The sequence below is a fragment of the Oreochromis aureus genome, linkage group 7 (assembly GCF_013358895.1).
Source record: "Oreochromis aureus strain Israel breed Guangdong linkage group 7, ZZ_aureus, whole genome shotgun sequence".
Taxonomy (NCBI): Eukaryota; Metazoa; Chordata; class Actinopteri; order Cichliformes; family Cichlidae; genus Oreochromis; species Oreochromis aureus.
Genome location: NC_052948.1, coordinates 6,246,512 through 6,272,384, shown reverse-complemented (window position 1 = coordinate 6,272,384; position 25,873 = coordinate 6,246,512). Strand labels below are relative to the sequence as shown.

Here is a 25,873-nt window from a genome sequence, read left to right as displayed (position 1 = left end):
TACTGTTGATTTCAATGGAAATCTAGACCTTATGCTGTTGGTTTCACCATTGTGTTGTTTCTCAGAATGTGCCAAACTGTTGATTTGGCCAGTTCTAGAGTTATGTTACATTAAACTGCTTTAAAGTGGATAGTTCAAATACATTTGAAGCCTCTGAAAGTAGAGGACTATGGTTTATGCAGTGTTTTTGTTCAACTCTTTGAAGCAAAGATAAGAGTATGCACTGATTTTATTCCTCTTCCTTTGCCCTGATTGTTTCATTTCAAATCTATCATGGTGTTCTAGAAATGCAAAATTGTGTAAGTGTCACAAAAACACATGGACCTAAGTGTAATACAAGCACTGTCTCCTAGTGAAGGTCTCTCCTTTGCCTTGTTCATCACAGCCAAGGCAAATGCTGTCATAAAACATAATGTCTGAAAGATTTCTGCACCATCTCTGCATCATGCACACACTAATTCATTGTTCTGTTTTTCACCACTTCCCCCAACCCTTATATCTTTAGCTAAGGTCAAGTCAAAGTGTTCTCCTACATTCTTCGCCTGTGCTAACGGTGTCCACTGCATCATTGGACGCTTCCGCTGCAACGGCTTCAGCGATTGTCCTGACGGGAGTGATGAGGAAAACTGCAGTGAGTCTCACATGACACCCAGATCCATGGATCTGTGGCCAGATCATGCCATGTCTTGTTTATATCAAATCTAAGCAACATATAGAATATATATGTTGTATGTCTTATGTTCCTCTGGTGGAGCTTCATCAAATCTGAGAAAATAACCCTGACGTCACCATCAGAGTTATGTTAGGATGGGCTTGGAGTCTATAAATTTCAAACAGGTTAAAGTAAAAGAATACAGGCTCCATTGCTTGGAGAGATTGATACACACTAAAAACTAAAGTATAAATATCTCTCTGCTAAACAGCCCTTTTAAAATTATAGCAGTTTTCATGTGCGTTTTTTCTTCAGCAAAATTATAGGGGTGCAACTAACATCACTCTAAACTACAAATATGCTTCTGCAGTAAACTATAAAATACTTTTGCTTAAGCTTAATGGATTTGCCACACCCCTATTAGTACCAAAACTTTCAGTTAGTTACAATAATAATATAAATGCATCTCTGTATTACAAATTAGAAGATTCAGAGCGACTGCCCTTCCGGTGTCTGTGTCTAATGCGTCTGGAGAGTCCATTCAGTTTATATTTTGACAAACTTTTCTGTCTGTAATCGGTGTGATTATGGGATCTTTTCCATTAGATATACAGTACTGTGCAAAAGTTTTAGGCAGGTGAGAAAAATGCTGTAAACAAAGAATGCTTTCAAAAATTAAAGTGTTAATCATTTATTTTCTTCAATCAACAAAATGCAGTGAATGAACAAAAGAGAAATCTAAATCAAATCAATATTTGGTGTGACCACACTTTACCTTCAAAACAGCATCAATTCTTCCAGGTACACTTGCACACAGTTTTTGAAGGAAGTCAGCTGGTAGACATCTTGGAGAACTAACCACAGATCTTCAGGGGATGTAGGCTTCCTCACATCCTTCTGTCTTCATGTAATCCCAGACACACTCGATGATGTTGAGATCAGGGCTCTGTGGGGCCATACCATCACTACCAGTACTTCTTGTTCTTCTTTATGCTGAAGATGGTTCTTAATGACTTTGGCTGTATATTTTGGGTCGTTGTCCAGCTGCAGAATACATTTGAGGCCAATAAACAATCATTTTTATTTCTGAAAGCATGCTTTGTTTACAGCATTTTTTCACACCTGCCTAAAACCTTTGCACAGTACTGTATGCTATCAACAACCTCTATCTATTCCTCTTTTGTGGGGAGCTCTGTTTGTAACAAGTGTCTGGTTAGAGCTTTCCTACCAGCTGATATCAGGACACCAAATAAATACTTAGTCAAAATATACATTTCTATTTAAATGAAAATCAGTGTTTCCCAACAGAAAGACATTGAACTGGAAGGGTATGTTACTTAACCACGATTAGCTTCATGATTTCCACAGAGCCTCCAACACTTGGACTTCTCTGTTGAAATATGAACTTTCTGCTTTGGAGTAATAAAAAAAATCTTATTAGGCATTTCCACCCAAATTCTCTCCATGTATAAGAATTTACAGCTGCTAGACTATTTTTCTTTTGAGATTACAAAATTGCTTTCACTTTCCCATTTCTGCTTTATGTATTCTGTGGATTAAGTTGGGGGGGTTTTTTGTATAAACTTGATATAATGCTCCTGTTCTAAATGGAGTTTGTTACTCTTAACATTTCTTTAATCACTGAGTCATCATTATGCATGTGGTAGCGTAGCTGAAGATATCTGTAGAAATTTTGTTTTTCTAGGCCATGTGCCTGTTGGAGGCCTTGTAAGTTTTTCAGGGTCCATTTATCTGTTATGGAATACAGGGTTGTGATACTCTTTGCACTCCAGGTATTAAATCTACTATCTATCTAGTTAGGTTTAACATCTGGATCATGTGCACACTATTTTAGTACCTTCACTTTATCCTGTAGGTTATATTCTTCTCTGACTAAGTTCCACATCTTGATGTAGCTGTTTTTATAGACAGGTTTCCACCATGTGGCTTCAACAAACCACACAGCATTTCAGAAGCTGTGCTTTTTGTCTGCTCTGTCCAACTTTTTACAAGCACTTGACAGGTTTTGAAAACCTTGTCTGCTGTACCAGCCCACGGTTTATTCAGACTTTCAGTTATGTAACTTTGCAAGATCTCACTTCACTTTTTTTCCCCCTAAAGTTCCTGACAGTATGTGTCTCCTGCAGTCATAAAACAAGCTATAATCATCTTCTCACTTCAAAATAGGCTTTTCTGGCTAAAAAATATACTTGAGAAAGAGTGCTGGAGCTGGACGAGCTGTATGAGAGCTGGAAGAAAGGTTGCACTGCATTTTCAGGATTAGTCCCACCTGTTCAGGTGCCTTATTGAGTTTAAAGTGGTTTACAGGAGCTTCCTGATTTGTCCTGTGGAAGTTGCACTTTATTCTCAGCAGAACAAACTCCCACAAATTTATGTTGTCAAAAGTTTGATTCTTTCTGATCATTTTTAACACATTTCTGGGTTTTTGAAGTCTGTCATATTCGCCCAACCTATGTGCCTTAAAGCTGTCTTTGGTGTGTCTCTACTATGAAATACCAGCTGACTTTACTGTCTGGAGTGATCTGCTATGTGAAACTTCCATCAAAGCTGTGAACCCATGTATTTTTAGTGGAGAAGAGTGGAGATCCATTTTTGGGAGTCTTCTGAAGTATGCTGTGGCACATGGTGGGCACAATCAGCTTCAGTGGACACAGCACTATCTGGCACAGCTATCCCTGGTGGACGTTTAGTTACATCACTACTTTGAGAGGGGAAAAGTCATTCTATAAAGAGTCCAAGTTCTGCAGAGTTGCTGTGTCTCAATAATTTTTAAAAACTGAATTTAGCACATCTGCATATTATAGTGTTGACAATATCATTTTTATGCATTGCTCATAACTCCATGGTTATGCATCATTTTATCTTTACTTTTTTACATCTGTTTAACAGTGTAAATATCGTTATCCATGTTTTACCCTAGTGTTGTTATAGTAGGTGTACAACAATGATAGCACAAGATTTTTTTTTAGAGTATAATTGGTTTTCATATGACCCCTTTGCCGCTTTCCCAGTGGGGAATGTGATTTGAGCCAATCACTCACCATTGTCAGAGGCAGTGTTTCTAGCCTGCAGGGCCCCATGCTCACAAATCTAATCTAGCCATTTAAATGGAGCTTTGCTCTATGCTCCCAGCACATACTGCGTCACAACTGTGTAATTGTCTGGATCTTCTCACAAGATAATTATGCCTCATTTTGCAGAGGCTTGAACAAAGACAGAAACCAGAACATACTGAAAAAGGAGTGGTAGTTCTCTGCAGGACTTTGAATGTTTTAAAAAGGTTTTGTCCTCTCTTTAAAATGACTGATATTTGATTTTTATCAAACTCCAGACAAACTTGCCGATAGTTCTTAAATGTTTCATATCTTCTGCTAAAATGCCACCATATAATATTTATCTGACTTTAAACAAATTGTCAGATACAGCAGATCAATCTGAGCTGAAAAACTTTCCCTGTAATTGTGTTTGAGCTAACAGCTGACCCTTTACCTCTGCTCTGATTCGACCACAGCGGAGAACCCCTTGGTGTGCTCGGAGGCTCGCTTTAAGTGTCGAAATGGCCGTTGTGTGGACCGCAGCTTCTTGTGTAATGGACAGGACAACTGTCAGGACAACAGTGACGAGGAGATTTGCTTGACTACAGCAGGTAATGTTTTTTTTTTTTTATTATTTAATTTAAGTTTTTTACTAAATGGAACATCTACCGAGGCATGGAGAATCTAACATACACACAGGATTATCTGTTTATTCAGCTTCAACACACATGCGTCCACATCATTATGGATGCATTTTTGGAGTGTAATCTGCAAACGTGTGAACTGCATCTAAGATGTGCAAGCACCAGGTTTATTTAATTATCCTATGAACTGCACATGAATCAAATAAAAGGAATGTCAAAAATCAAATGATGGCAGCAAACAAATACCAATCAATTTTACACACACCCTAATTACCCAGACTAATTGTGTGCTATTTATAATAACCTTTTAGAGTGATGCGGAGATAAAAACCCTGTGTCCTGTTTCAGATTTGTTATATGGAAAGTGGAGCTGCACAAGAATTTAAACTTAATCTTGTGTCAGATAATTATTGCAACGGGAAAAACAGTATTTAGGCTTTCTGCTTAATTAAAAAATAATCCTATTTAAGCAGCTTAATAGTTCACAAAGTTGTATATTCAGAATATATCGAAGTATCTAAAGTAAATGTACCTCATTATGTGCAGTAACACTTGTTGGATAATAATTACTGATTTATTGATGTGTTTATGTCTTTAATGTTGAAGCTGTTGAAGATTTTAATAACCTTTATATTGCATGGGAGCTTGAACTATAGTATTGCAATTAATCTTCAAAATAACAAGTAACTACAACTTTAAAATAAGTATTGTGGACTACGAAGTATATTATTCGCATCAACATTATAATGGAGTAAAAGCAGAAAGCAGCATAGCATGAAAGTACTTAAATAAAGTACATGAAGTACATTAAAGGAATCGTGTAACCTTTTGGTGTTGTGGCTTTTAAGAGTAAATGTAGTCCAATGGCTTTGGTTCGGGATGTGCATCGGAGGTGCTAATCATATACCGAGGGGGGTTGATGCCACCCCATTTCCCCCTTTTGGACACACCCCTGCATCCATGCACGTATCAACTTCAATACAGTGTATCATTGAATACATTCCATCACATTAACGCATGGATGAACACATGATTACAACTGTGCATGTGTTTCTCTCCTGCAGTTGTTCAGTTCAGTAAAAGCCATGACTTTTTTGGAGAAAACCTTAATATCATTAACACAAGAGTGAGACACACTTTATTTCAGCCTTTCTCTTGTGGTCTTGCTCCACTAAAACTAATCTCATTAAAGCTGGTCCTTCATGAAAAAAAGCAATTATTAATCTTAATAATTTTTTCTGTATGCAAGACTAATTCCAAGCACATTTCTGCCTTATCTGAAACATTGGCAGTAAACTTTGCAGCAGATTTCCAAACACGTGGAAGCTTGTAGATTCGCTGTTAAACTGGATAGTAGAGCTGCAGTGTTTAGTCCCTCAATATGTCACAAAATTTGATGTTTTGGAGACATCACTTAAGAGAGATTCTGCAGTCTGTGCTTTATAACAAAGCCACTGACAGATTAAGCTTTATGCCAAAGAAGACATAAGCTGCTGTGATTTTATTCCCACAACACTGGAAAAAAAACCCTCACTGTGCCTTTATTTAACAGAGAGACACACACCACAGCATCATTAGTGTAATGTTTGATGGCAATGTGTCAACTTGTAGTGTAATTCAGGTAGTAGCGGGATGATCCCTGATAGTGAGAATGATGCCTTCTGGTACAGAATGCCTTATTCACTGTCAGGTAGCACTCATATCTGGCATTCTTATTTTCCTGGCACAACAGCCAGCTACTGTCAACACCTCACTTGTTCTTCCACTGGCAAGCCTGTGATTTCTGCCAGCAGTCTAATCCTGACGCACATATAACCACCGGAAACCCAGTGTGGACCTGCTGTCAGGTGTTCTTTCATGTTTTAAAAAAATAATAATAAAAAATCAGTATACCACTGTCCTGCCAGGAGGCTGTTGTCATATTGATTTATACTTTGAGAACAAAAGTCTGTCAAAAGTAACACAAACAAAAACAAGCTAAGTGGAAAGTTGAAAACTATCAGCATGTATAGCCCACTACACGCTACTGTTATTACCAGGACTGAGTCAGGCAGAAACTTGATTGAAACTCAAGAGGCAAAACATGTCTACTAAACAGGGAGGAGCACTGCAGCAGTCGCACAGCAGCTGTCAAAAAGTTTTGTCCAGCTTTTACTCAGCTGACAAAGTACAAGCCGTAGCTGCTGAAGCTAATTATTCTGCCCAATTTTCCTTCAAAAACTATTATTGTCAAGTCAAAATTAATAAGCTGGAGTTGGTCAACTTTTTTTCCAATTTTGTGAAGCCGAATTAATGAACGCATTACTATTATTTCTTCTTGCTTGTGTTATGAAAGAGACAGAGCGAAAAGGCAGTCTATCTGTAATTACAAGCCCGTCCTCCACAACTCAATGCAGAGGCGCAGAATGCTGAATAGCACTGTATTGTGATGCAGAAATATTGATCGATATCTGTGTCAACTGCACTCCATTTCCTTGTTGACAAGTGAACAATACCAACTCCACTACTTGCTGGAAGAATCCTGCTGGCTGTAGTTTTGGCATCTGGAGCATTAGATCTCAGAAAGCATTACTTCACACTGTATGGAGAGTTGAAGTGATTAAACAGAAAACCTAATGGTAGATGACTTTTTTTGTTGTTTCCAAATGCATTAGAAAGCATTCGTCTTTTACAGCTCTGTTACATTATGTCATAAAATGTTCAACTGCATCAATATGGGCTCAGTGAAGATCTATCAAGTGATACATGACTGGGAATTTTGATGGTCCTGAGTGCAATTATTTGGCTCCATTAACTACAGAGAGAAAGTGTTCTGCCTAGAAGCAATTCTATTATAACTGCTGCAATGGTTGACGGAGTGGTTTCTCAGAATGCATCTACCTCTAAACTGTCTCCAGGTGATGGAGTGCCAAGTTTTACCCTTTCCTTATCGCAGAAAACTCCGCCCAAAAAGCTTACATTTTCAGCTATCTAGTTTGCGAGTTTTTGGATTTCACAGAAATGTGTCTGTGCACCAACGTCTAACCTGAGTCTGTTTGGGTGTGTTGTTGTATTCCCTCAAGACTTCGTGTCAGCACAGGTTTTATGGTAATATTTGTGTGCATGGAGAGCAAATAACCTAAATGTTCTCTTGCTCATATTTGCTATGCATTACGTAAAGTGTAAGTCTTGTGTTTTGGTATTTATTTATTTTTTTATGTTTTGGTATTTACTTTTGTGGTTTGACTCTTGGGATCTCTTTCCCATGTGCACACAGACATTCACAATCATTTCATCACTTTAGAGGACATTTTGTTGTATTAATGTATTAATTTTGTGCAGACTTGCTCAACCCTAAATCATAATCTTCTGCTTGTCCAATCTTAGTTTAACAAAAACCTAACCTTGTGTCTGATCGTCAATGTGTTTATTTTAATGTCATAGGGACTTGCTAAGTTTCTATAAGGAAGCCCCGACCCCATAACGTGACTGTGTAAACACATTTAGGTCCCCACAACAACAGGATTGCTTGGACCACACACTCACTCTCACCTTACATTCGACTCTGACTTTGCCTCTCTTTATAATAAGCAAAGACCTGGGGGTGACTGATAAGGCATGCAATATCTGCTCTCAGCCGCCCGACCATACCATCTCCCTCCTCGCTCCATCCTCTTCCTCGCTTCCACTGTTCAACCACTCTTTCTCCTTACTCATAATTACTTGCTTCAGTGTCTCTACACTTGGTTCTTCTATTTGAATGAGTGTAGTGAGAGATCACCTCCCAAGTCTGTCAGTGGATAGCTCATGAGGGCATTTACCTGCTAGGATTTGGTTATCCTGCCCTGGAGGGGTCAGGCAATGAAATCTACAAAGGCAGCATCATCCTCTCGGCTTTGTTATGCCTCCAGTGTTTTTAGTTCTCATCCGAGTGATTTTAAACAATGTAGTGCAGTTAGGCACTAACAGAGCAGAGCACAGAGCTGCTTTTACTGTTTAATGTTTTATTGGATAGGTAATTGATTTTTGAAATAGCAGAAAGGTGCCAAAGTGGCAGACAATACACAATTCCTATAAATGCATTTGTGCAATCATCGCACAGTGAAATAGAAGGAGGAGTGGGATGGGTCTACTGTAATGGATATCGGAGATAAAGAAATGGAAAGGGGCACCACATAAACATAATATAGTGAACCAGAAATGGAGTCGCAGGAAGCAATGAATAGCAATGGGCAGGAACATGGAGGTAAGCAAAGAGAGACAGGCGATTTGGCAGAGAAAGGAAGGGATTTGGATAAAAGTGAGTGAGGGGTAGCGATAAGCTCGAGAGGATGAGAGCAGCATCTATGACGTCGGGCCCTGAGGCCGACCGGTACAACTCTGGAAACCGAAATGACTTGAAAGCTGGTTTTCCACAGCCGAGCTTCGCTTTGCTCTCCCCAGTCCTCCCTTCTTCTTACAGCAGAGGATAGAGTGCAGTCAATGTTTGTGCATGTTTGCATCTGAAACAAACTTTTATTGAAACACTGCTGCAGGGCATACAGGACATACAGGTCCAGATGTTGGGGGAGCCCGTACTGAGAACAAGAGAGCCTCTCTGCATATCCAAAAGAGCATGTGCATGAGTGGATAAGCACATACACAGAGCTACAGTGTGTCAGAAGCTGGTTGTTCTGCATATTTGATGTGAAAAATAATGCTGTCAGGACACACAAAACTTTCTGAAGGTCGCGGCACTTGACAAGTTAAAGGACTCAGAACAAAAATGATGAGCACAGCTTCAACCACAGCAGCTGACCTGTTTTAAAAACTGGAGATTCCCCTTAGAGGTTTTTAAGAAAAGCAGTTGAAATGCTCACATCAGCGTTGTTGCACGTTAATTAACACAAGTAGACAGAGTATCAGATGTCGTGGAGACTGTCGAAAAGTGTGATAATGATTAAAACTCACACCTCCCCCATCTCAAAGACAATTCAGCTTGTCCTTTTTTAATTAAAGTTTAGAAGCGAGAAACAGGGAGGGGAAATGATGTAAAGGTAGGAACAGAAGGGCCAGGGGACGATTTGAGGGCTTCAAAAACCTCTCAGCTGGCTTTGTGCATTTCTGAAGATAAGGCATGCTTTGTAGAGTCACAGCCATCAAAGAATTGTTTTGTTTTTTTCCTGTTGTGTTTTCATACACAAAAAACTGTGTGAAGCATGCACTAGCAAAGCTCTAAAAGCCTGCATTAAGTTTAGCATAAGCTTTCAAATTTGCATGAGTAAGATTTATGCCCTCTCTGCTGCCTCTCCCCTAGACTACATTTGTTTTAATATCAGGGCAATAATTGGGCAAATAATAAATCTTTAAACTCTTGAAGACTGCACAGCCTGTGATTCACAAACACTTTGAAAGCCTCACAACAGTAGTTGAGTTCCTTCTTAGAACAAAAGGGGTGACATCGGGTCTGAATACCGAAACTATTTAAATATGTTGGCATTCAGATTGCGTCATAGAATACATTGACATTGTTTGCGAGATAGAGCCAGTTACATGTACATTGCAAACATAGCTATTTATAGTATTTTTGACACAAGGGTGTCTTGCATCATCGTTAAAATTAGGGACTTACACCCGAAGGTAGACCTTTGTTTATTGTTTATTGTATGGTATACTTATTTGGCTATGTTCAGACCACAGTAGAAACGAGCAATAAATAAGCCAACTGAATATGTCTCATTAAAAACACTGTGCAGCTTGTGCGGGGACCTGAAAACTGCACTGTCCTAATATAAATGTTTTTCATCATTATGGTCTTTTCTAATGTCTCCTTAGGAGGAATCATTGGCCTGCAGGTCCCCAGAGAGCTGTCAGTCAGAGTGAGACACTGGGCACCGAGCTGACGTGTAACATTAATCTGCTACATGAGTACACTGTCAAAACATTGGCAGCTAGCATCACCCCTGACCCTGACTGGTTTGATGAAAATTAGCCCAGCCATTAAACACGATCCAAGATCTGGAAAAATTAAACTGAATCACAGCTTTTTTTTTTTAGATAACTTGACTGTGTTTAATTAATTCTGCCAGTTTCTTTTGTACATTTCGATAAGCATCTCAGTGAGAATCACTTGTTTTCACAGTGCTTGTCAGAGGAATTTGGTGTATTCCAAAAACGCCTGTCCAACTAAAACACTAATATGCTAAAGAGCTTCATTTTGGCCACCACAGGCACATGTCCACAAACCCTTTTCAATCCACACCAGCAGTACAATAAGCAGTTTTAACCTTCTAGCTGATATAGTGAGCACGCTCTCTGAGAAGTCAAATCCCTCATTTTAAACTCCAGGGATGCTCCCCTCCCACAGAGAGTAATCTGCAGCTTTCTATTTGTTATATCCTCCTAAGGCTGTGTAAGAACTTCTAGATAGATCCACTAGCACTGCATCTGCTATTTTGCATAAGCACTGTGTATTCAACAACCTGTCTTCACAGCCTTGCCATTTACTGGGCCAATAAACACCGGCAATTCAAATAGGGCTGTATATACAGTGACTGTGTTCTGACACTTAGCAGTAACTCCAGCCTCCCCAATAACAGTGCTTGTAAACTAGACATTAATATATAGTGTCAGCCTGATATATAAAGAACAAAGAATGGCAGAGTGATTAAAAGTCCCTGAGCCTCTATTCACTATTGGTATCCTTTTAGTCTGCTAATAGCTTCTCAAACAGCCACATCCTCCCCCCACTGACTGCTGCTTGACTTTGGCCCCAAATAATATAGGCGCTATAGATTAAAATGAAAAGTTAGTCCATGGGCATTTTTTGTGGTAGAGACGTATATGACGCTGAGATGTTGGTCTGTTCATGCCCTTCATCAGCAGAGCTCAGAGAGCTGGCGGAGATAGAAAGGTGTGGGAGGGAGCATAAAATAGTGTAGGGGAATATAATGGCAGTAGACTGAGGTGTGGGAGTGGAATGTAATAGTGCCAGTTCATCAGAGCCAACGCACACTTGACAGGCACAAATAGGAGAGGTTGCACATGTCACCGCCCATGGTTTTCAGCTTTGGAAAAGTTTCAGGTTTTTGCTTTTGGTAGCTTAAAGTGATCACAAAGCAATACTAAGAGACTCTCAGCTCTTGGTCTGCAAAAAAGGAAGGCCAAGCAGTTGGCAAGATGCTGTTAGTTTGATCCTGCCACCAACAGCTAAGGCAATGCAGCTTCCTGTTTCTTTTTTTTTTTTTTTTTAAGTCTGTCTGGATGTTGTAATAGTAGGAGTTTTGTTTTTGTGGAACTGAATAAAATAGTTACTTTATGGCCTCAACTGTTGTGTGCATTCTATTTAAAGTATGTGCTTTTCTTTTATTTTAAACTGAGAGTATGTGCTTTTGTTTCATCGTTTTGGTATCCATTCCCACCCTCTCCCTCTCACCAAGGCTAACTGTCAGTTCCAAGCTTCTGTTGCTTAAGGGCCTCGTTGCCATTGGCTATGACTGCACAGGGGGGTCACTCCCGGGGACCAGAGTCTGTATGAATCATCGCTGTCCTTGAATCAGGACCAGTCAAGCGTCGCTGTTCAGGCTGCTGTAAATTAGCAACCTTTCCCTCCTAAACCGATCCTTATTCTGTCACCATGGTGATGCCGGTCAAGTGATGACCTGGAACCACTGAGTAGTGGAAGAATTTCACTCTGAACAAAAGCTCTACTGTTGGTGTTTGGTGGAGCTGTACTTTTTCATCTAATGTTGCAATACAATGAACCAAAAGTGTAAAAAAAAACACAGTTGGACAGTAATGAATGAGCGAATATTCAAGAAACTAAGACAGGGCAGCCAACGAGGTTCTGTGTGTTTTAGGACATTTTATTTTATATTTAATTAAAATGCTATCAGACAATATATATAAACATTAATACATATTCATGTGCTGTTTTTTGGTTTGATTGTTACCAATAATCCTTGCAATTAATGTGATCCATTGAAGGGCATTTCCAAGGACTTATTGGTAACATACCAAATCATTTGCATGAGAGTTGATTTTGACAAAGTAGTATGTAGAGTGCAAAATTACCTATATTGTGTTGATCTTGAACTTAAGAATTTAATCTGGTAAGTGAGAAAATTAGGACAGCATATTATTCTGAAAAATGTGTAGGATTTGTGTGAGTCTTCAATCTAAGAGGCAAAGATTCAGATTTTATTCAGTGGAAAATCTGGGTTATTCCACAAGGGTATAAAAATTGATGGTAAAAGTGTGCAGTTTGTTATCTTGTGAAATTTCCGCCAAGCTTTCAGCGTCTGCCCCATTATATAAATTTAATCTTTTGATGCATTTGCTGAGGAATAGTAAGTCTGTAAATCTCACATTTGAGTCAGGTTCTCAATATTACACAAAGTTTGTTCTTGAAAATCATGTTTTTCTTGAAGGCATGTGTTGTCTGACTGCATGGGATGCGTCGCTTTAATTATATATTGGATGTGGTTTGCATGAAAGTAAAGGAGAAAATCCAACCCATCTATGCCTTCTTGTGATTTGAATTTTTAATGGTTTCTAATTATATATTAGATGAATTATTTTACTAGTAGATTTTGACTATTTTGAATGAAACGCTTGATTGTTGTATCTCTCAGAAGCTTTGCAATTTTAAGAAAGTTGATTCTGTTAATCTGGGCCTGTCAAGCTTCTTTTTTTTGCCAAAGAAGAAGTTGCCTAATAATTATGTCTGCCATCATCATCAAGTGACTTGTTCAGTCTCAGCATCTGACCTCTGCAGGTTTCACCCAATCTTATATACAGTACATTTGCATAATGACTCGGAAACCAGCCCAGTGAAGGAACAATGGGCTGTGAGGTATAGGGTGTTGATGTCATTAGACCACACCCTTCTTTAATCTTAATTATGCAAATGCATGAAGAGGATGATGTCATGACTGCATTGATCAACAGCCTGCTGATCAAAGGAACTGACCTCCCAGCCCATTGTTCCTTCACTGGGCTGGTTTCAGTCATTATGCAAATGTACTGTATATAAGATTGGGGAAACCTGCAGCTCACAGCTGAGACTGAACAAGTCACTTGATGATGTCATGAGAATTTGTATGATTGGGGGAAACCTGCAAAGAACTGACCTCCCAGTTTAGTGATTTAAACATTTCTTCACAAAACGCTACGTCCAGATTAACAGAATCAACTTTTGGAGATTTACTTACCTGGATGATTGAGCATGCATCAAGGCATTTTAAGTGTATGTGAGTATGCTACTCTTCTATAAAAGCATCATGGCTTGATGAGTCAAAAGAAAGTCCAGGGTTTTTGTTAAGGGCACAAGTGCTAAGCCCCTGGTAGAGCCGGATCGATGGCTGATGTACAATAGCCAAAAGACTTGGAATAGTGGCAAGTGACCGAATACTGAAAAAATACTTAAGTGACACCATAAAATGTAAAATACCCAAAAGGGACAATAACCAAGCTAATTTGCGTGCTGATTTATGCTTCAACAAGCATCACATTTACATTACAGTAAGTTAAACCTGGCCTTAACTGCCAGATTTCCCTGCTTCAGCGACACTTGGCTTGAAATACGTGCCCCTTTCCTGTATGGCCCCTCGCACTCAAAGACTGGCTGACAGCACAATGAAAAGTATGTGGTGCTTCAATGAGGCCCACTCTTTTCCTCTCCATCTGTGCATATGAATCATTTAAGTAATTTACAGTACCTTTCACAGTACACTAGCTTTTTTTTTTTTTCTAGAAAATATACCTGCCTAGTCTGCAAACTTCAATGAGGCTCGAAGGCTTTTTTTTTGCAATATGGCATCAAAGAAAAAGTCCAAGAGGTGTTGAAGCTGAACTAATGCTAAATGGTGAATGCTCATTTGTCATTTTGCTCAAGTCCTCAATAGCTGTAAAGTGGTGGCAGATAATTTCACTACTTCTTTGGGAAACTTTAAACATTATTAATGAAGTCCCTAATAAGTTCACTGTGCAGCAGAGAGAACTTAAAAGGAAAATATAATCACTTCTTGTTTTTGATTTGGCTTAGAAATGTTCCCTGCACTTTATTTCTCTGTTCATCCTTTTGTGGCCGAGTAAAAACGCTGTTCTAACATTTTAGAACTGCATTAATTTGAATTAAAAATGGAGAAAAGGATAAGACTTTAGCAAAGAGGCAGACTGAATGGGATTTCAGTCATTTGGATATGAATTTGATGAATTTTGGAAAAAAATGTCAAGATTGTTGTGTGCCCAGAGCTCAATTTAATTTCCCCGGCACAACCATATTTCTCCAGGCATGTCTAATGCACTCATCCATAAGTAGCAGAGCCTCTTAGTAACATTACAGGTTTAGTCTGTGGGAGTGAATCATTGGGGAATCCTCACAGATCTATAGGGCTGAAAAAGCCTTGGGTTAGTTAAATAAAAAAGTATGAACTGAACTATAAATTGGGAGCAAACAAACCTCACCTCCAGCAGCTGTCGGTTTTCCAGTCATTATTTAGGTTCTGAACACTCTGATGCCTTACCATGATTCTCTGATGTGCATTTATTTATTGGTTAGTGAGACAGTCACGGATCCAGTGTTAATTACTAAGTGGCAGCATTATCCGGTTTGCAGCTATCAGAAGTACACAGACAGGGCATTATTGAGTGACGAATTGGGGCCAGCTAGCTCTCACTGTAATTAATGGGCTGGGTTATTTCCTGTAAATGCATTTTCTGCCAGCACTGTAAAAGCGCATTGTCTCATGATATGGTTGTACTTAAGGCACTGCTGAAATGACACAGGGCCTCAACAGTTACAAAGGTGTGATAGGCTGCAGATGTGTGTTTGGGTGGTGATATAGCCAAGGATGCGGTGATGTAAGTGCTCGAATGCGTGTTTGGCTTGAATGCATTTGTTGGGGAAATGCGAAATGAAAGGGCGAGGGCTTAAGTGGAACGAGGGAAAAGAAGAGTGCCCTGGAGAGAGAAAAGAGGGATTGCATGTCAGTGTGAGAAATAGAAATGTGAGAGGATGGTGAGGGGAGGCGAGGGGGTAGAATATGGCATGGAGGGGGGAAAAAAGCAAAACGTGTGAAGACGATGAAGCGGAAGAGAGAAGGAAAGCATAGGGAAGAAGAGAGTGATACAGGGTGGGAGGGGAGCTGATGGAGATGAGGGATTTGGGAAAGTGGCAAAGCCATTGGAGAAAAAAAAAAGATAAAACCCTCTGGATTCATTGTATGAAGAGACAAGGAATCAAGCGGAAGGACAGAGAAGCAGAGGGAAGTGGAAACCGTAAATGGGGAAAGGGCCCGTGGGTGCTAGTAGAAAGAGAAAAAACATCAGGGAGTGTTAAGAAAGGAACTGACTGGAAAAGATGAGAAAGAAAGTAGGAAACAAGATATCTGCAGAAAGGGGAACAAGCAGACAGAAACCTGAGAGACAGGTGCAGGAAGTAAAGGTAAAAGCAGAACAGAGAGAGGCGCGGGGGAAAGGGAAACAACTAAGTCAGGTGAGCGGATTGAAGACGAGCATGAGTGGTGAGGAGGGAATGAAACAAAGCGGGGTAGAGCGAGGAGAAGAAAAGGCTCAGGAAAGGATTGAAACGCTAAAGAGAATGGCGTTTCAATGATGACAGGAGAGTTAGAGAAGGAGAGAAATGGAGAAAATAACATTTTCAAATGGGTCATATTTGAATCAGAGGGCTTGGATTAGTCCCTGTATGCAAAATTGGTCTCATTTATGGTAATTACTGAGATTCTGAACCATTTTCTTTTTGTTATTGTTATCTAGCCACTTTTTCTGACTCATCCTGCTCATGTGCCATTAGTCTCCCATCTATTTTTTTTTCCAGTCTTTAGCATTTGGCTCCCATCTCCGCTCTTTTCACATCACGTGTTTTTACAGTTTACCTCCTCCTGCCCAGTGTCTTGACTCCACTCATCACAAGATTTCTCCCCTCCTCTATTCTCTGCTCTCCCCTCCCCTGGCAGTCTGTGGTCACTTTGTTCACATGCACAAGGCTTAAAATGAATGCTCGAGATCATAATGCTTCTTGGTTCCTGCTGTGTTTTTTATGTTTTTATCATCCTAACACCCACCCTCATATTTTTTTCTGTCTTCCACCCTCTCTCACACACATTTTTTTTTCCTCTCTTGGTGTTGTTCTCATTGTTTTATGTTGCCAGAAGGCCACCCAAAGGGCAGAGCCATAAAAATCCTATGCTGGAGTTTAAGAGAGCCTGGATACAGGGACAGAAAAAGAGCAACACATATAGTGAATTATGGTGACAGATTGTTTTGTTGTGTTGCACCTTTGGTCATTCTAAGCAGTTTTTCTTGATAGAATGAACATGTAAAAAGTGAGGAAAAGTGTGCCTGCTGGATGTATACACATTCAAATGAGTGTGTATTCTGAGTGAGTACATTAAGGGTATTTATGGCTTATTACAGTAATGGAAATGGGTCAGAAGAGGAGAGCCATGGGGTCAGAGTAGCTAACCATCTGGACAGAAGCTGGAGTCTGATCAACCTCAGCCTTGTCGACTGAATAGATGTATTTACATAGATATTAACTCCTAAAATTTTTAATAGGTGATATTTTAACTGTTGTCAGTGTTAAAGAACTGATGATTATAATCAGTTCTAAAACAGAACAGTACAATACAGAGAGAGTTTCTTTTGACTGTTCTGTGGGTGGTGAAGGTGTGATCATTCTAAATTGAACATATGTGTGAATGTGAGTGCGGATGGTTGTCTGCCTCACTGTGTTTGCCCTGCGACAGCCTGGCGATCTCTTCAGGGTGTGCCCTGCCTTTTTGGTACTTGGGATTGGCTCCAGCCTCCCTGCGACCCTGATGAGGATAAGAGGATGGATGGATGAATGCATGTTTTGCTTTTTTAATATTACTGCCAACTGATATTTCGGTGTTGCAGACTTTTGATTATTAGTTATTATTATTCATCCTGTTTATCCACATTTATAATGACCAGTGAATGAAATTTTTTAAAAGTAAAGAAAAAGTGGGAGAAACACCCTGCAGCCATGTTATGAGTGTGGAGATTACATAGATCACTCAACATCACTGGCAACACATGTTTGGAACTCAACAAACAAGCATTCCTTTTTCTTTTTTTCTTTTTTTTTTAAACTGCATTGACGTCTTAGTAGATGTTTATAAAAGCTGCAAGAGCAAATGTTAGATAAATCTGTTTATCTTTCATGCATCCTAAATTAAAAGAAAAGGATATTGGCCAATATTTCAGATCTTAAATATCAGTATTGGTCTTAAAAATTCTGTCACAGTTACAGCCACACTATATATAGTCGGTTGTGTAACACTAAGAAAACCCCAAAAATGTAGCTTCTCAAATTGTGCCTTGTTTTTCTCCTTTGTAAACTCATTGTGTATTATTCATTGATCAAATTAACTGAAGTTAGTCCCTGTACTTTTAACTTATACGAGGTGAAGTGAGTGTACGAGGAGTGTATGTAACTCTGTGTACATGGGGAAGTACTGTATGTGTTTGTGAATGCTGTGATCCAATAGGAATATAGGGATTTGAAGTAAGTAGGCACTTCAGTTGTTTGTAGATTGAGGTTATAGTGTCGCAGTATTGCATTTTACAACACTATCATGCTGGATAAGTACTGAACATAACACAACCTACAAGTGGCTGCTTATGCCTGGGATTACCAGAATATTTACCAGAGTTGGACTTGTTCCCCCTATGAGAAATTTGCACATCACTTCCATCATGATGTGTTTGTTCCAAAAGGAGCCTCACTTAAATCTTTTAATTACAAAGAACTATTTCTTCTTCTCCAAACCATGAAATTGTTGCATTGTGAAAAATATCTGCCTTTAAAAGGTTTATATGAGATGAAAAACCACACACATTTGTACTGGTGCAAGTGTTGAACTCTTATTGCTTCTAACGAGGATCTCAAAGGAGCTTTAGTGTGTGGTTATTTACTTTTTTAATTATGAAACTCTTTCTATACACCTTTGCTTTCCATGCACTGTGCTGCGGGCAATTTCCTTGTATACTATCCACAATAGATGTCAATGTTTAGACCAACTGAGTGCATTCCTGAGGGATGGCTTTCGAGTGATGTTTTATAGTTGCTAGCCTAGTTTCTCAAAGCAGTTTCTTCCATCTCTGTCAGTCTACTGGGAAACGTTTTAGCAGTGTTAGCATAGAAATATCTCAGGCCTATGATATTCTTTGACTTCTATTTTTCTATTGTTTCTAAGTTTTTTTTCCTCATAAGCCTCTTGAAACAAACCTCTTCTAACTAGCAGGAGTTCATTTCCATGCAGAAGCAACTATATTGTTAATTTACCTTTTGGCAAGTGCTGTCATGTTTTTTAAAAATTCACATTATACCCAGTCGTTTTTAATGATAGAAATTCTGCATACCTGCCTATAGACCAGCTTTAATTTCATTTGTGTGTTGTGTTTTATTGTTTCTTTTATCTCTAAAATCTTTAATGGAATGCAAGTAATACAAAATCCACATGCAAAATGGAAATCAGGCTAATTATTGTTGGAAAAGGCTGAATGAAATTAGTGAGACGGCTTGAGGGAGATGTTGAACGTGAAAAACAGTACAGTACAAAATATTCAGGAAAACACATTTGCTTTGTGAAGTGGCATTAATATTCCAAAGTATCAAACTGATTGATGCCTGCCAGTACACATTTGAAGTTATTTTTGGTGGACAGACAGACAAATGCGTCAGCACTACATAGCTTTAGCATGCAGTAAGGAATTGGGACACAGCTGTAGTCATGTTTGTATCTGCACAATTGTGCCTCAGCACACAAGCTATCAACAAGATGCTTCATGATCACCCTGCCTAACCATATCATATGACTCCCTCAGGCTGTGGATGATGCAAAGCTTAAAGCTGCATTATTAATTTGATGCGCATAACATAGACTCTGTTGCACAGTGCGCGACAGCTTGATGTGTGGTCTGCCTCAGCTGCGGTTGTGTGGGAGAGAGATGCCATTTATGTTGTAGAATAAGTGTGTGCATGCCTGAGCCCAGTGCTGATAGATGGGATCATGGGCAAACATGTGTTATTTCAGAATAATTAATTACAGGGATAAAACCAGTGTATGTGTGAGCACGCAAATGGGGATCAATAACGTTGGAAACGATGCTCCTATGTGTGTGTGTTAACATATTTGCCTGGCGGTTGTTGATGTGGGTTAATGTGGATGTCTGACTCACTTGAGGCTCTTGCTGAGAATAAGGTATAAAAGCTTAGAAGGCCAAAAGACATAAAGTGAAATTGTATGGTATGGATTGGGAAACATGTAAGGGATGTCTTCATAGCCATGTTTAAGGGAGAGAATCAAATGAAATACACATGGGTCTTTTCGTGAGCAAGCAAAAGAAAGAATCTTGTCAAAGCAGATGGACAAAAACATGGGAAAGAATTAGCAAAACATGTTAAATAAAATCTCCTTTTCACTTGCAAAGGTTAAACTCACACTGAGTTCCCTTGCTTCAGTTTAGTCAATAAGCCACAGGGCTTTTGTGCATGCTTACATATACTGTATAATGGACTGCATAATTCATTTTATAAGGATTGATTTTAATGAGGTGTGAGGTGGACTTTTTTTCTTATTTTCTGTTTTCTTTTTTAAATGAAGCCATAGTGTCGTAATTAGTCAGCATAGGAGGTTACACAGAATACCGTTCAGCGTATCTTCACAACTGATCGACCACTGCTTTCAGTCTTCTTTGTTCTTAAAGAAGATGTCAGTCAGCTTTTTCCAACTGTGCTTTTGCTTGATATTCAAAAACATGCAAATGGGTGTGCAGGGAAAGAAAAGAGGAGCGAGTGAGAGGGAGAGCGAGGCAAGAAAACCCAAGATGCAATAATAGATAGGGACTGTGCAAAAACCACACGGAGATGGTGACATACTTAGCGCATATTCTAGTGAGACAAATCAAATTTCTGTTGGGATTTTTTTTTTCCCCCTGCATTTTCATCAGCACAGCTCCTCATTATTTGTTCAGACCGCATACTGTGCATGACTTGCTTTCTTCACATATTGCTTCAGCTTGCTTTCCCATACATAAAGGGTCAAGCACTTATCTCAGAGAGCACACAGGGACCGGTCTTCCCTTAAGCAATATCCCTCAATCACTCCATGCTTCTTCGACTCTAACCATCACATTTAGAGTGCATGTGCACGAGCTGCATAACTGACCATAATGCTTCATTTCTTATCACTGAAACAGAGGCCAGTGATTCCACTCTAGAGAAAGATATGAATAGGAGCCATAGACCTTCACTAGTGGGCTATGTTGTTCTGTTGTTAGACTTTGATAAAACACACAGGGGCTCTTTACACTTCTGCTAGCCTGACCAGACCTATTGTGTTAAAGGAGAGGGGATTAAATGGTAGAATGGGCATCATGGGTATTTGTTCTGTTTCTTAAGCAGCAGAAGAATAGGACAGAAGTGTACACAAGGGAGGGCTGGCAGTGTATCAGGGCAATGATGATTTGTGTATGTGTGCATGTGTGTGCCTGAAAAAGACCATGTTATCGTGTCTATATATCTGTCGCGCGTGTGTGCGCGCGCGTGTGTGTGTGTGTGTGTGTGTGTGTGTGTGTGTGTGTGTGTGTGTGTGTGTTATGAATACAGGTTTTAACCCATTTTTATCTGAATCCAGCTCATACTCTGACTTCCCTGCGCACTTATCCTCACTCTGAGCTCCGACTTATTGTAGCACAGCCCGGCAGAATAAATTGGGACCGTTGTGTGTATCTTTAACAATTTTGAGCAGGCTCACCCCATGCTGGAATTTGACATTGAATGGCCTGTAGTTTTTTTGCATGCAAACAGAAACAAAGATACAGACACTGTGCTCAGACTGGAGGGGGCTTACACTGAGTTATATTGTTATATCTACTTAATTAGTCTGGATTGTGCGACTATATCCGATGAAAGTGGACTCTATGTGATACCATTGTTGGTAAATGTGCATAAATGAATCCAGTTGGTAAGTTCTAGTCTGTTATTAGATAGAACTAAATTTTATGTTTGTGTAACAGTGACACTTGGAACAAAGTAAAGTTTTTCATGTGAAATTTAGTTCAAAGGAAAAGTCTTGTTTCTTCACTGTTCTTTGTTGCAAGATTGCCAGATAACTTTAATCTTGTGTGCTTATTAATATGAGTGTTTGGGATAGTGAGCAGAGTTATCTTGAGCACACTGTTTGTTTCCCAGTTGCGAGTGCTGCAGAATTTATAATTAGATAAAACTTGCCTTGTTTCAGTCTGTGTTAAGTATTCGATAGAACTAGGGGTGGGAATGATAAAGTAACTTCAGTATGGTATAATACCATTGTGATACATTATTTATTTAATAACTGCATTATGGTATCGGAGTACATGTGTTATCAGTGTTGAAGAAAATTGATGGATCGACAAAATATTACTATATTAATATTTTGTCCCATTTTTTTTATTTGTTTAAATATAACACAGGCTCTTCATACATTACCTTTCATACATAGAAAGGGGAACGTTATTTTCTCCCAGGTTACTCTCTTATACTCTAATACTTTAAAATATACATTGGCTCTGTGTTTGTTAAATGATGACGTACTAACTGTGCTTCTGTGTCCAACTTCCTACTGCTTTCATTAAGGGTGTTATCTTGTTTACAAGAAGGAAACTTGCGAGGCTAATTTCCTGCTGACTTCTAAGTCTGTTCAATCATTAAATATATTGGTTTATTTTAATAAAAACATTTATTTTAAATCCTTACAACATACCTACAGTCCACGGGCTTGTGGTTTGTCAGACACCACATATTTAAAGCTTCTGAAAATGAACACTTTGTGGCTAGCTAAGGTACTTGAAACTTAGGGCCAGGTATTTTTCATAGAGTCATCGAAACCATCCACCAGCATGTGTTCTCTTAACAAATGTTTGGTCCATTTTCAGTGTCTGTTCGCTCAGATATGATTGCATTTGTCTCTGCTCTTCGGAAACCGTCACAAGTTAGCATTCATCTTGCCCTCCTAATGTGTTTATATTATGCTAAATATAGCTCTGTAGGTAGCCACCATGTAGCACCTCATGTTATGCCAGCTAGCCCAACTACAACCCTACAACCTACTGTTTAGCTTTCTGTCTTCATTTATGTCCAGAGTGATAGCAGAGCTGTCATTTAAATTTTTTAAGAATCCCTCAGTCAAAACATGTTATTTCATCTTTAGAAGACAGCTAGCGAGCTAGCTTCCTGCTGACTTCTAAGTAGGGATGGGTATCGTTTAGGTTTTATCCGATACCGGTGCCAAACCGGTACTTTTGAAACGGTGCCGGTGCTTAAACGGTGCTCAAACCGGTGCTTAAGGAATGGAGAACACAAAATTGGTCCAAAAACCTCTCATGTTCAGCTGTTTTTTTTTGTAAAAGATAACAATGTTAGCCTTTTCTGCAGCTATAGGGCATATATGGTCTCACTCTTGGCTGGAAGCAGTGCTTAAACAATGGAAAAAACACAAACTTTGTCCAAAAACCTCTCATGTTTAACTGTTTTCCACTTTTTCTTTGGTCATTTTAGCCTTCTGTAACTACGACGGTGTTTGCTAGTTCACCTTACATGCATTAATGTAATAATGTGGTTAGCGTACTCAACGTTAATTACACACGAACAACATGAAGCTACTCACACAGAGGAGAACGGCTGCTGCTGCCATCATCATCCGTCATCATTTCTGCTACGCTGACAGGGCTAGGGGCCAGGACTCTACTCTTCGGGTTTTGGGGATGTTGCTAACTCCGGGTCCGATAACAGGCTCCACACCGCAGTAGATGTGCACGGTGTGAGGTCTCGCAGCAAGCTATCAAACACGGCGCATTTCTCGGCTTTAAAAAAAACGCTATGCGCTGCCAGGTGTTTCATCAGATTTGAGGTGTTACCTCCTTTGACAGTATCACAGTATCAGCTTAAAGCACTTGTTGCAGGCTGCTGAGTTTGCATCTTTTGCTGTGAAGTACAGCCAGACTTTTGATAAACCGCCTTGGGTGTTTTTAATCTGTAGCTCTGCTCTAAAAGAACGTGACGTACCTGGCCCGCCTACTATCCTCGAAAATGTAAAATGATTGGCTAGAATTGGCTCAGGAAAAAAAAGCACCGAAATAAAGCACCGAAATAAAGCACCGAAATGTGCGCTGCTTTTCGGTCTGGTTACTACCGTTTATGTCAGATGGCACCGGACACCGGTACCCATCCCTACTTGTAAGACTGTTAAACCTTATAAATCATCTTTTTCGTGGATCCCATGATTTTAAACTTTATTGTAACACCTGGGGAAAAAAGCAGCCACACTGATTATTTTATTGAAGATGAAACAATTTGGACAGTTTCTAAATGACAGTGTTTGTTTGAGTTTGGGAACCGAAGAGTTTGGACCCAAAAATGGCTAACGACATCGGGTGGATTCTTCACAAAATCTATACAGATGTGCACAGAGCCCCTCTGTGTCTCATTATTTCACCGTGGATACTATAAGCTGCACAGGAGCAGCCATTTAACCTGCTTTGATCTTAGGTGTAGACCTGCCAGTTACCAGGGCACTTTGGGAGTAGCTCAGGAGGTGAACCTGTGAGTGGCAGCCTCTGAATGATTAATGACTTCACTGCCACTTATATGATCAATAAAATTGACATCTACACTAGAAACATGCTCACTCAACTTAAAACAAGTAGCAATAGCCATTCCCTTGTTTGATTACAGCAGTGTGTGGATGTGGGGACAGCTCCCCTTGGAGAGTCGAATAAGCAGTAGCAGGCTTAACTGCAGGCTTTTACAAAGGGATATTGTGACAGCTCTGACAGCTATTGTATATACCTTAACAGCAGGTTTGTATTGTTAAATGTTTTTCCCACCACTAGTTACTGTGGATCATTTTTGTAAGGATGACAGCTTTTCAGGTTGTTGTCCTAGCTAAACAAGAGTGTTCAGGAGTGCTGTGATATTAGAAACACATAACACTCATATTGCCTTCTTACATAGTTGGCTTTTGTTCCCTAAAAATGATAATGGATATGATTATGAGAAATGATTATAATCACATAAATGCTAGTGCATGATTGTTTTTCAGCTGGGGACACGCCTCTTCTTACCACACTGCTTTCTTGTTTCCTTGTTTGACACAGTCCTAATGGGGGTTTCATTGCAGCAGACATTTATATGAAGAAACCTAACACCTAGATGCTTCTCCAGTTCCACATGTCTCCATAAATGCCTCTCAAAAGAAGAGCACACAATGACCATGAAGGAAAATGTGGTAATGTTCACCATGATGGATTAGCCGTGTCAGCCAGTGCGAGTTTTTCCACAAATGAATTCTCAAACAGAATGAGCAAAAAAGAAAAAATCATTTCCTCTGATTAGAAAAAATCTTACTTCTTTTTAAAATGAATGACTTTAAAAATCATCAGTCACCAATGTATTACTTTTAAATAGATTTTTTTTCAGATGCTTCTGAGAAAGGATGCACATTTAATCACTTCTGTTTATTTATCAAGCTGAGAAACTCTTTCAGACTAAGCTGTTGATGGAGCATGGAGATCCGAATGCTTTGAAGAGCCATGAAATAAGTCTGACTGACAGTGAAACTTAAATTAATGGTGAAGAGAACAAAAGATTTGAGAGATACCGACACAAGAATGGAGAAACAACATCATAGATAAGAGTGTGTACAGTGAGAACAGAGAACATGTGGGATGTACTGAGCAGTCCTCGCTTCTGTGCTACCCAGTTATTAGAAGACTTGTCCCGTTACAGAAAAAAAAAAACATATTGTTGCTGCTGCCAGACTGTCAGTAATTGGACTTTGGTTGAAATAGTTTTTTTCCTGTGCTATGTGGCTCTAAAACTGTCACTTTTTAATCCAAATAGCCACACGATAGCATCATTTGCCGATCAACTGAGCCTAATCCCCCCTGGCATCAGACACTGCCTTTTATTGTTTTTTTTTTTGGCACCTTTGTGAGATGACCTTTTAAAAATATATATATATATATATATATATATATATATATATAATCCACATTAAATTAGAAGTTAATTGTAACAGAAATAAACTTTAGCTAAGCTATAAGTGCTTTACTAAAATGTTGCTGTTTTACAGTATGGTTTACATCCCACTCTCTGCTAGGACTTAATTTCTCCGTATTTTCTGTCATGAATCACAGATTAAATTATCACTTTACGATTTCTGTTTCTCTAAATGATAACATTTAAGTTATCTGGCCTGTTACTGTATTAAAATAATCATAATAAATAAATCCCACCCCTGGACATTCACACACACACCTGAGTATCTGCAGCCCTATCACTCATGTCCATCACATCTAGGATTCGTGGTCATGCCTGCGAGGCGTCTGGGTTCGCTTTGTGTCCATTCTCAGGCTGGCCTCCGCCCCTCCGCTCTTTCTTAACTCACCTTATGGCCCCAAAGAACAGTTGCCATGGAGACCATGCCCGTCAGGTTCTGGTGGGACGGGCTTGTAGTCAAAGCCTCTCAACGATC

The 25,873-nt window shown here is 39.4% G+C and overlaps 1 protein-coding gene across 3 annotated transcripts in view; it reads left to right on the top strand.

Annotated features, from left to right (window-relative positions):
- Positions 1-25,873, top strand: part of ldlrad3 (low density lipoprotein receptor class A domain containing 3) — a 96,823-nt gene that overhangs the window by 56,202 nt on the left and 14,748 nt on the right. For all 3 annotated transcript variants that reach the window (XM_039615721.1, XM_031756502.2, XM_039615722.1), the window contains exons 3-4: positions 506-631; positions 4,185-4,319. In XM_039615721.1, the coding sequence (XP_039471655.1) occupies positions 506-631; positions 4,185-4,319 (261 nt within the window). The remainder of the gene's footprint in view (positions 1-505; positions 632-4,184; positions 4,320-25,873) is intronic.